Genomic DNA, 12,257 nt, shown 5'->3' with positions numbered 1-12,257 from the left:
ACGATGTGTGTGAGAGTGTTGCTACTAAAACTTACAGTGTTGATGGGGATGCTCCATGTCAGTCAGCGTAGTAGCCACTAGCCACATGTGGCTATTGAGCACCTGAAATATGCCTTATGTATGTGAGAAACTGGGTTTTGAGTTTTAATTTTAATTAAAATTAATTATTAATTATTTTAAATATAAATAGCCACATATGGTTAGTGGCTACCATATTGGACAGTAATAGGTCTAGGAAAAGAAGGTAATAGTTAAACTAACCAGGAATTACAAAATGTGAGACTTATTCAGGAAAAGGGTAAATTTTTAGTTGAGGGATCATAAGGCAGAACTTTTTTACACAGAGTGGCCAGAGAAGGCCTCACTGAGGAGATTGCCAATATTTAAGCTAAAGTCGAAAGGGCCAAATCCTGAGAAGAGGCCGCCAGGTAAAAAATGAAAGGAATAGATTCCAGGTAGGAGGGCCTTAATATGCAAATGCCCCAAGGTAGGAAAAATCCTATTTACTTTGAGCAACTGAATAAGCCACAGGTGACTGGAGGGTGATGGAAGGTGTTTTGAAGAGAAAAACAAGGGCAACCTATTACAAGAAGAGTAGACCACAGAAGGGGCTTGGATTCTATTTGAGGTATTTTATATTTACGTTGTTTTTAGAGATCACTGTGTGGAAAATATGTGAGCCTACAAAAAGAAGCTTTGCACGCACGTATGTGTGTGTGTTTGCTTGAGTGGGTTTGATAGTTTGATTCTCTTCCTGATCAGAATATAATCTTTTCAATATTAGTGTGTATTTATATTCAAAAGGACTATAAACTTTGATCAATATTAATTTATCTAAGTTAACAACATATATATATATAAATATATATATATTTATATATATGCATACATATGTTCTTTAGCTTTTTTAAGTACAGGAGAAAGGAAATAGCCTCCTAGGTATGTTGACAATAGGGAAGGATTCTGTAGTTAGAACTATCCAATAGATGCACTTCTATGAAGTATCTATACCAGTTACATAAGTGAAATAGCTGCATACAAACACCGTAAGATTATCCTTAGACTCTTGAGAGAGGTCAATTTCCGAGTATAGAAGAAAGAAAAGGCAGAACCTAAACCAATTGAAAAAACAATCATGAAACTGACTAATGTCAAGCAAAGGGGGCCCATGGAGAAAGATTAAAGCAACTGGGGTTAATTAATTAACCTAGGGAAGAGAGATTAATAAATTTTTGTAAGAATATGTAGAACTGCTATTCACAGGATAAGGTCTAGTTAGGTTGCACTAACCCAGGAGAAAGAACTGAAACCAGGAGACTAAAACGGCAGAAGATGCTATTTATGGCTATGAAACTCTGGACTCAGTGAGGAAAGCAGAGCAGTGTCCTTCTGTGGAGGTCTTTAAAACAGAATAGATTCTCATCAGTCTCATTTGAAAGGTTTAAGTGTGATCCTGCCTAAAGGCAAGGTGATGAACGAATGACTTTTCAAGGTCCCAGCCAGTCAGCCCTATGAGAACACACAGCTGATTGTGTGCTGTGATTTTCTTTTGTTTACCCATATCTTATTGTTTTACACCACCAAGTGGCCACACTGAGTAGAAATGTTACAAATTCTGCATATGATCAGAGGCCTTGAGAAACGTCAAAGTATATGCTTTGAATATACTTAGAATTACACAGTCTGTTTGTAAATATTCAATCTGTAAAGTCAGCTGGCATGAAAATGCTTATACACTGTGATCCTTGTATGGTATTAATTTGGAAAGCAAAGCTGGTACCTATCTTAATAATAGCATGTCAAATTCTTATATTGTGTATTTACTGTTCTGTAGCAATGGGATTTGATTCACAATAAGCTGAGTTATCACACAAAAATCTTTTATTTTAGAAGCATATATATTTAAAAGCCAGATTTTGACCCTTTTACATTTAACAGATGTATTAAGTAAATTAAATGTGACTTCATAAACAATTTTCTAAAATCAGCTCAAATGTAGTATCAAAAGAATAGAATAGGCTTGCAGGGAAACCATAGCTGTTGACACATGACTGAAGCCATCATGTTAAAAATAATTTTAGATACAACATAATAGGCTAATGTGCTTCCTGGTACCTTTCCTTTTTAATTTATGTAAAAAATAAATCAGCATCCATTAGCATTTATTAAACTCTCATATGAGCTAAATGTTGGATTCTACATTGGACAAATTAAATTGACAAAGCCCACCTTGTCACTGCATTCCCTGCCACCTTCAGAACAAAAGCATTCTGTCAAATAGGAGCGGAGAAGTAATCCAGGGCCAGACTGCTTGTGTTAGAATCCTAGTAAGCTGTGTAACTCTATAGCCCTCAGTTTTGATTTTTTTTTTTTTTGTAACACGAATTTAATTATTTTGACTTAAAAAAATTAGATAGTGTGTGGTCATTAACTCAATAAACGTTTATTGTGTGACTCACACTGACACTGTTCTAGGCACTGGGGATAGAGCAGTAAATAAAACAGACAGAAATCCCTGCCTTCAGGAAGGTTGCATTCCAGTAAAGACCCAGATAGTAAATATTTTAGGCTTTGGTATGGATAGTAGTGGAATGTGGTCAGGGTAGTCCTCACTGAGAAAAAGACCTGAAGTTGAGCCAGGAGATCAGGGGGCATTTAGAGAAAGAATATCCCAGGACAGACTGTCAAATGCAGAATCCCAGAGGCAGTTGTGTACCTGCAGCAGCAGGGTAGACGGTTTGTCTGGAGCAGAGTAAAAAGGAAATAAGATCAGAGACAAGATGACAGGGGGCTCAAATGCCATTTTCAAAACTGATTTTTACTCTGAGTGAGACAAGAAGCCTTTGCAGTTTTAAGCACAGTAGTGACCTGCTCCAGAGCACTAATTTTAATTTTTTGGCCTGAGAAATTGGATAGATGGAGGGGACCAGTAGAGACTGTAAGAAGGGAAGTAAGGAGGGTCAGAGTCTCGGGTATAGAAAGATTATATTTGAAATACCTATTGGGTATCCAAGTAGAGATGTGAGGAAGATAATTTCTGCAAGAGTCTCGAGATCCAAAAAGAGGTTTTAAATTCAGGATATAAATGTAAGTGTTGTCAACCCATCGACTGTATTTAAAATCATGAAACTGGTGAAATCACCAAGAAATTACATTTGGAAGGAAAGAGAAGAGGTCCAAGCATTGTGCCCTTGGGTACTCCAAAAGTAGGGACCCAGGGAGATGAGAAGATAGCGGAAAAGGAGATGGAAAAGGGCAACCGGTAAGATAGGAGGGAAACCCGAAAGAGCAGAGTTGCGGAAGCCAACTGGGAAAGTATATACTGGAAGAGGGAACAAGCAGTCGCATCACTTGCACCCAAGGGTCCATGCAAAATGAAGACTGAGAACTGAACCGCTGTTGTAGCAGCATGAAGACCTTTAATAGCATTGAAGAGAGCAGTTTCAGGGAAGTAGTAGGAATGAGAGCCTCGTTGGAGCAAGGTCAGAGGAGAGCAGGAAGAGAGATATTCGAGATACAGGGCACACACAGCTTTTTCAAGGAGTTTTTGTGGGTTTGTTGTTTGTTTTTTTATACAGAAGGAAAGCATTAAGATGATCATTGGAAGGGAAGTGGATCAAGAGAGGCTTTGGGGTGTTTTACTTTAAGATGGCAGAAACAACAGCATTTCTGTATGCTGGTAGAAAAGCTCCAGGGGAAAAAAGAAAAAGAAAATGAAAAAGAGAAAAGAAAAGAAACAAGGAAGAAAGAATGAATTACTGGACAGTCCCATGGGGGGAATGAGATCTGATGCAGAAGTGTGCATGAGTGGGTGGGTGGGTGGTCGGGTTCACACTCTGCCATGTAAAATGCTTAACCTGGTGCTTAGCACTAAAAAAAGTCCAAAAGGGACAGATATGAAACCACTCACTGTCAATTAAAAGGGTTTTGATAACATGATCCTACAGTTCCAGTGCAGCCACAATATTTGGTAGATTAATGAAAATAAGTTGAGTAGAATAATGAAAACAAAACAAAGACATTTAGAAGCAACGTTGAATCACATTGACTAGCCTCCAGGATATTGGTCTAAAGGTAAACAGAGATACCTGAGTGAAAGTAGGAAGAATCACAGATACCGTTTACATTCGATTCATGAGGTGAGTCTGACAGGACCAGGATCCCACAAGGTACTTGACTCCTTGTAGATGCTCTGAGTTGATTAATTATCTTTGCCCTTTATAAATTCAGCATGATGAAAAACCCCTGTCTCTTGCCTCACAAGTACTGCATGGTATAATGTTATTTCCATGCTCTTTTCATGTTCTTCCACTGAATTTTATACTGACTTATAAAGGCTAAGCTGTAGGGCAGAGCTGTGATAGAAGACCAAACAAAGGAAGGTGGGTGGTAAAAGCATAACTGCCACCTCCACTGGGAAGAAAATGGGGTCAAAGCAACTACGATGTAAATTGTGTTCCCAATATTAAAATAAATCTAACACTTATGAAAAATGTATCAGCAAACATGTGACTTTATGAAACCATACTTTGTTATTTAATACAAGTATCTTTTTACTATTATAAGAATTGTGCTTTGCTGAGGTCAGATAATAAGTTTCAATAAATCTCAATTCTTCGCTTGTTTCAATATAAATTTGGAGATGCATTCCTTTGGAAAAAGACTTGAGCCCCCAGGTATAATAAAATCATATTTAAGAATGTAGCAGTGTGGGGCACCTGGGTGGCTCCATCGCTGAGTGGCCAACTTCAGCTCAGGTCATGATCTCCTGGCTTGTGAGTTCAAGCCCCGCACTAGGCTCTGTGCAGACAGCTCAGAGCCTGGCTCCTGCTTCGGATTCTGTGTCTCCCTCTCTCTCTGCCCACCCCCAACTCGTGCTCTGTCTGTCTGTCTCTCTCTCTCTCTAGGATAATTAAACATTAAAAAAATTAAAGAATGTAGCAATTTGGCAGCATGTAATTACAGAAAAAGCAACTTTTGGAAGACATTAATAAAAGTACTAAAACTCCTTATTTTTACAATGGTCAACTCAAAACCAAACCATCAAAATCATTAAAAATTCAGGAAAGCTCTAGAAATCCACTGTTGTGACCTTTTTCTCTTCACAATTGTTCTCATCTAAGAATAACAATCACTAATATGATAGAAACTATCAGTTTAGCTTTTATTTAACTCAAGCCTCTGTGCCTATGATCCAGGATTATCTTTTACATTTTTTGCACGTTTCTAATTTGTAAAGTTTCTTTCTTGAACTCTGCACAACAGTTTTAGTACAATGTATACATTGTCCCTAAAGTAGACTGAAATGTTTTAGGGGGCCTGTGGCCAGGACATATAGAAGCTGGTGCCTATTAACCAACAGGCATATCGATGCTGGCCACCTGTTGCTCAACCTCATCATTTATCTTGGAGTTAGGCAAACTATACCAAGTCCAGCCTCCCATATATTTTTGGAAATAATGTCTTATGGAACACAACCCCATTCATTTGTTTACTATTGCTTATCGCTCCTTCCACAAGGCAAAGTTGAGTAGTTGTAGGACCACATGGCCTGCAGAGCCTAAAATATTTACTATCTGACCCTTTATAGAAAAACGTTTCCCATCCCTGGTTTAACTAATGGTTGGTATCCTCATTAACCAATGTTTGTTGAGAAATAGATACATATGCATATGGTAACGGGAGGAGGAATCAGACAGATTCTATGAATATGTGTGTGCTGTCTTTGAGAGGGAGATTTTTTACATTTTTCATTGATTTCACAAATTCAGAATTTATTAAATGGGTTTCTGTTAGGTGACAGGTACCTACCCGTCAAGTAGACTTCCTTTTTAGGTAGTCATGAGAGGAAAATTTTTCCAAGTGTTTCTATCAAAATGCATATTTTGAAATTCACTTTTGTCCCCTCTTGTCTGTAATTTTTATAACTTTTTCTACTTTTTATATATTCACACAGCATCAAAACCTCCTACCTCACTTTGTCTTATCATTAAACTAGGGCTTTGAAAAATGTAAGAGGGTTCTTAAAAGATTAGTTATTCCTCAACTATTGTCATTTATTTTTAAATGTCGGTGGACAGCTCCTTTCCAATACCATTTGTGTAAAAAGAAATATATTGAGCTGAATAACCCTCCAAATGGTGATATTTTTTTTCCATTGTTAATTTTGGAAGTCCTAATTTTTGTCTGTCCTGAGCAAGAATCTAAACATTTTAATTCTTTCAACAGAGTACCATAGTAAGTTTATAGCTGCTGTGCCTTAGACAACCTATACTTAGGGAGAGGAAATTTCCAATTCAATTTACAATGATGTCAAGAAACAACACATATCTGCAGGCATAGATAAGAAAAACATTCAGGGGTACACAGTGATAGGTCTACTTAAATAAATAAAACTTTTGGTACTAGTGATTAGGTACACAGGATTATTATATGTTTAATTGGCTAACGTTACAATTTGGAATTACTTCTAGTCACATTTAATTGGATTTGAAATCTCTGGAGAAAAGAAATAGAGAGGCCCAGCAGAAACAGTCATAAAAGTAAACTGTTTTTCCAAAGGGTGCTAAGCAATGAATTAATATCAATTGCACAATAGTTTTTTAATATCTTCTCAGCTTAATAAGACTAATTCAATGGTTGTACACACTAGATACTAAAACCAATTCAATTAAACACAAAAGTTGGGGGAGGGGAGTGTTTGTTGAATTGGAAATTTTTATTTTTACTTTTAAGGAGGCCAATTTAATCAGAGGTAAATAATCTTTAATTCAGATAAAGTCTAAGATATGCTTACATGGCAGTACAATACTTAGCTACATATGCTATGTTAGGTTTGAAGGCATTTTAGAGTCCATAACATATGTGTTGCTCTATAAAGGTTTTGAAGCTTAATAAGGGGCAACCAAAACAATGCATTCCTTCATAGTCTTTAAATATTCTTATACTGTGCAAACAGAAAAAAAACATCTAGAATACAAATGCTGTTTGCTTCTTATTCTTTTAGCTTAGATTACAAAAAAGAAACCAAAAACAAAAACAAAAAAACAAAAAACAAAACCCAGAAAGCAAAAACAACCCTATTTTCTACATCCTAAAATTTTCTTGTGCTTTGCTCAATATTAGTCTAGTCAAATTTTATATATTACAAAATCTTCTTCTTCAGTATTTATATATACTGCCTGTTATGGTTTTGGTCTGTCCTATAAATTTTTTTGTTTTTTGTTTTTTGTTTTTAATTTGTCCTTGTTCTTAGGAGTGCCATGATTGCTGACTACATGTTCTGGCTCTGTGGAGGAAGTGAACAGTGTATAAGCAAGCTCATCAAACTGTATTGGCAGGTAAAAATTTATATACCAGTTAGGGAGGAGGAACCCATCTCATTTTTAGAACCAAAATGAAGAATTGGTGCTTAAATGACTGCTGAAGAAAGTAGCTTTGGCCATATCAATCAGAAGGACACCACTCAGTAGTAATGTATTTATAATGAACTAGACTTTCTGTGACTTATTTTAAGGGCAAAATTCAAGGTTGTTAACCCTTGGCCCATACTTCAGTTTTACAACCCAATATAAATTTTAGACATCCCAGGAACTATTTTCCCAAGTATGCTGCTATAATGACATGATCCTTTAAAATATGAACATTGTATTCTCATAGATTCTTCTTGATCTATGACCTGTAAAAGCAGATGCTAGAAGTAATATCAATTACATAATAAAGGAAAATGCAAAGATCAGTTGTATTTGTTGAGTAATATTTAGTGTTGGAACACTTAACTAGTAACAAACTGCAGATCTTCTTTCTCATTTATTATTCAAAATGGCAGCAAGAAGTCATATCAAAGGTCAATGAGATCCCAAGAAGAGAGTCATAATTTCTTAAATTATAAAGAGAATTTAGAATTTACTAGTTCAATCTCCTTTACAACATACAAATCTATTCATTTCCTGTCCTCTCTGAGCAAATTGTTGATGACTTTCTGCTGAAATGGATCCAAAACGAAGAGCTCATTTAAGCCCAAGAAACAACATCCAATTTGCTAATTATTAAACTGTTTTCCTCATATGAAATGGATTTCTACTCCCTTAAAACTTCAATCCAGTGGTTCCCAGTAGGGCAACATGGACAAAATGGAAACACATTTCCAAATGAAATTTTTTCAACTATTTGAAAATGAACTACAAAAGCCAGCTCCCTCCTCCATATCTTCTCCTCTCCAGACTGTATGGGGCATTTTATTCCTCATACTTCAAGATATTGAATTGAATTGAATTGAATCGAATTGAATTGAATATGAACCTTTTGAACTAACTAGAATAAGATCTGCTAAAACACAAATATGAAAGGGAGAAATAATCATCAATAATCTTTGATACTTCCTGATTTTTCCCATATTTTCACTACTGTGTCTTGGCCCATTTTCTGTTTTTATATCATGTATTTATTAGAAAATAAAGTATTAGATTTATCATGTAAAAGGCTCACTAGTTTATATGGTTCCATCTAAATATTTGGAGTTTTAGCCTACTATAAAAAATAAAGGTTTACATTAGTCCTACTATACTTGAGACCTGTGACTATTTGAAAAAAATTGACCTTCTAGTAAACAAAATTTTAATCTCAAAAATATTTTTAATTTGCTCAGAGGTTAAAAATCTTCCTAATGGAATCTGTAACATGCAAAACAGCAGCACTTATAGTCATGTAATTAAATAGTTGTAAAGAATTGCTAGATGTAAAAGATAAGCAAATAATATGGGCTTTGATATAATAAAGGAAGAAGACTTTTTATTAAAGGATTTCAGAAGCTTCTGGAGAGAAGTGGGAAAGGAGTTGAATCTTAAAGGTTAGATAACATTCAGCAAGCTTGGCATATAGTAGGTCCCAAATAAATGTTTGATTTAATTTGTTCATTCACTAAACAAACAAATATCAACTACTTCCTGTGTTTTCTACATTGAACTAGGAAAAAATAGGTCTAGTGTTGGTACAACCTAAGACTGGTTAAAACTAACTGTAAATAATTTTTTTTTCTGTTCCCTTTAGCTTTCAAAGAACACTAATACCCCCATTTTATTTACATCAAACTAAGAAAATAATCTCCACTTACCAATACATGCATATTTGCTATACAAAAAGGAAGAAAACAAATACTATTATTTAATTATCCTGTATTAATAAAAGATAAGAAAAACATATTTTTCTTTGTATTCTCTTTTTCTCTTTTATTTTTATTATTATTTTTTTAATCCCCATCACCTGTTTAACCCATCACCCCCACCTACCTCCCTTTTAGCAACCATCAGTTTGTTCTCTATAGTTAAGAGTCTGTTCTTGTGTTTGCCTCTCGTTTTCTCTCCTTTTTTCCCCCTTTGCTTGTTTGTTTTGTTTCTTGAATTCCACACATGAGTGAAATCATATAGTATTTGTCTTTCTCCGACTGACTTATTTCACTTAGCATTATACTCTCCAGATCCATCCATGTCGTTGCAAATGGCAAGATTTCATTGTTTTTTTATGGCTGAATAATATTCCATTGTTTATACATACCACTTCTTCTTCTTTATCCATTCATCAGTTGTTGGACACTTGGGCTGTTTCCATAATTTGGCTATTACAGATAATGCTGCAGTAAACATCTTGGTGCATGTATCTCTTTGAATTAGTATTTTTGTATTCCTTGTGTTAATACCTAGCAGTGTAATTGCTGGATCGTGGGGTAGTTCTAGTTTTAACTTTTTGAGGAACCTCCAGACTGTTCTCCAGAGTGGCTGCACCAGTTTGCATTCCCACCAATAGTGCAAGAAGGTTCCCCTTTCTCCACATCCTCACCAATACCTGTTGTTGTTTTTTTGTGTTATTGATTTCAGCCATTCTGATAGGTGTGAGGCAATAATCTCATGATAGTTTTGATTTGCATTTCCCTGATGAAGAGTGATGTTGAGCATCTTTTCATGTGTCTTTTAGCCATCTGTATGTCTTCTTTATAAAAATGTCTATTCATGGGGCGCCTGGGTGGCGCAGTTGGTTAAGCGTCCGACTTCAGCCAGGTCACGATCTTGCGGTCCATGAGTTCGAGCCCCGCGTCAGGCTCTGGGCTGATGGCTCGGAGCCTGGAGCCTGTTTCCGATTCTGTGTCTCCCTCTCTCTCTGCCCCTCCCCCGTTCATGCTCTGTCTCTCTCTGTCCCAAAAATAAATAAACGTTGAAAAAAAAATTTAAAAAAAAATGTCTATTCATGTCTTCTGCCCATTTTTAATTGGATTATTCATCTTTGAGGTATTGAGTTACTCTTTTTCTCTCTTTTAATTTGAAGCAACTTGGCATACTGGAAAAGAGCCTTTGTTTGGAAATCAGGTCTGACTCCATCTAAGTTCTAACACCAAATAGCTATCTAACCTAAGGCAAGTTAGTTTTTAGAAGAACTTCAGCTAGAAAATAAGAGAGACCAGCAGAAAGTGTTTGGGAAGGTTTATTCTCAAAGCTCATTTTAGCACTGAAATCTAATATTTTAAGCACATCCAAAAATGATGTCACATATATTAAGATAGAAAGAAATGACATAATTAGAAATTTCATCCTGCAGATAAAGTCCATAAATTAAACCCTACTGACTAGCCTCAATAGAAGCACACCACACCATTCTCACCAATTACATACTTCCTTATGTGAGCCTGCCTCTCCCTGATCTTAAATTAAATGTATACATCTCCCCCCCCCCAAACCTTCTGTCCTAAATCAAAAGGGGCTTTTGGACATTGCCAGTGAGTGCCCAATCCATGCCATCTTTAAACACAGGGAGACAGGGATGCACCGCCACCCAATCCACCATGACAGTTACACTGCTGAATTTAAGAATGCCCTCCAAACATCACAGACAAGAAACTGTATCTTCATAAACATTCATAGACATCAATGAAGGCTTAGACAGAGGCTATTTTCACTACTTTTGTAGAGGATGAAGTTACTGTATATCTTCCTTTCAACCACATAAAATGCCTACCATTCTGATCAGTTATTCTTCTCAGAGGTCTTAAACAGGAAATGGAAAATTTCAGTATGTAAAAATGTGAGAACCAGTCTACACTACTCTCACAGATGGTTGGCTTATAAGCCCTTGGATACAAAAGAACAGACCTTCGCTTTGGTGAGCTCAAGAATGCTTTTGAATTGTATTAGGAATGGTTTTCATATCATCAACCCAGCAAGAAAAAAAGGCATACAACTCTACACTACATGAAAGCTCACATCAGAATATATCACTCTGAATAAAAGTGTTTGCACATGTTATTCTATAATAGCATCACTTCTTCAGAGCTAGAGAGGGTTGGAAATAACTTGTCACAACTGTACTTACATGCATGCCTCTGCAACTCGATACCCAGTCTCCTATTATCAGCCACTCTCATTTTCTGAAACACCTTGAGACCTCATCACAATTCTGAACTAATTAACAAAACGGAAATTCCCTAATCAGGCTGAGAATTAGCTCTTTTGAAGCAGTGACCACTATGTATTTATACACTACTCCTAAAGTAACAATTTTATTTCAAGATTTTTATAGTAAACTGGAGTCCACCTCTTAAGCCACTTACCCCTTAGATCCAGGGCTAGATTTAATAGCATTTGGAAACGAAACTCCCTCTTCTTCCATTCCTATTTCCCTTTCCTGGTTTCTCACCTTCACTTTCTGCCATGCTGTCAGCCACATGGATTTTCTGGTGTGTGGCTTTATCTCTTGCAGTGTGAGTAACAGAACCAATTCTGGTTTGCACTGCTTAGCAAAATGGAGTGAGAAAAGATAACAGCTAATTCTGTTGCAGAAGTCCCACAAAACAAGCACAGAGGAGCCCCCACTAAACAGGGGCAAGCTGCTTGATCAACCCATTCTTCACCTTAATAGTTTCTTTTCAAATTTCTTTCTTTCTTTTTTGAATGACAAACCTCTCTGAGAATCTGATTCAATTTACAAGCATCCACCTAGAAACAGTACTCATAAACATAAACATGGGAAAAAATAGGCTTACTATTTATCTCATTATATTGGAAATTGATCTACACATAGAATACTGAGAATTATAGGTTTTTCACTCTTATGAAAAGGTTATGCAATTTTTCTGGGATAAGAAATTAAAATGTATTCAACATCTCATCAATGTCAATATTTCCCTTTAATGGCAATAACAGGTACAACCCTGATTCACGAAATCTCTAATAGCGAATGGAATCAGAGCTCCTGTAGCTCACAAGATCTCA

The 12,257-nt window shown here is 36.1% G+C and overlaps 1 protein-coding gene across 2 annotated transcripts in view; it reads left to right on the top strand.

The window, feature by feature from the left end:
* Positions 1-12,257, top strand: part of SPATA16 (spermatogenesis associated 16) — a 257,968-nt gene that overhangs the window by 159,868 nt on the left and 85,843 nt on the right. For both annotated transcript variants that reach the window (XM_040480776.1, XM_040480775.1), the window contains exon 5: positions 7,256-7,340. In XM_040480776.1, the coding sequence (XP_040336710.1) occupies positions 7,256-7,340 (85 nt within the window). The remainder of the gene's footprint in view (positions 1-7,255; positions 7,341-12,257) is intronic.

The sequence above is a fragment of the Herpailurus yagouaroundi genome, unplaced genomic scaffold (genome assembly GCF_014898765.1).
Source record: "Herpailurus yagouaroundi ecotype Mexico unplaced genomic scaffold, PumYag 159, whole genome shotgun sequence".
Taxonomy (NCBI): Eukaryota; Metazoa; Chordata; class Mammalia; order Carnivora; family Felidae; genus Herpailurus; species Herpailurus yagouaroundi.
This window is presented reverse-complemented; position numbering and strand designations above follow the sequence as displayed.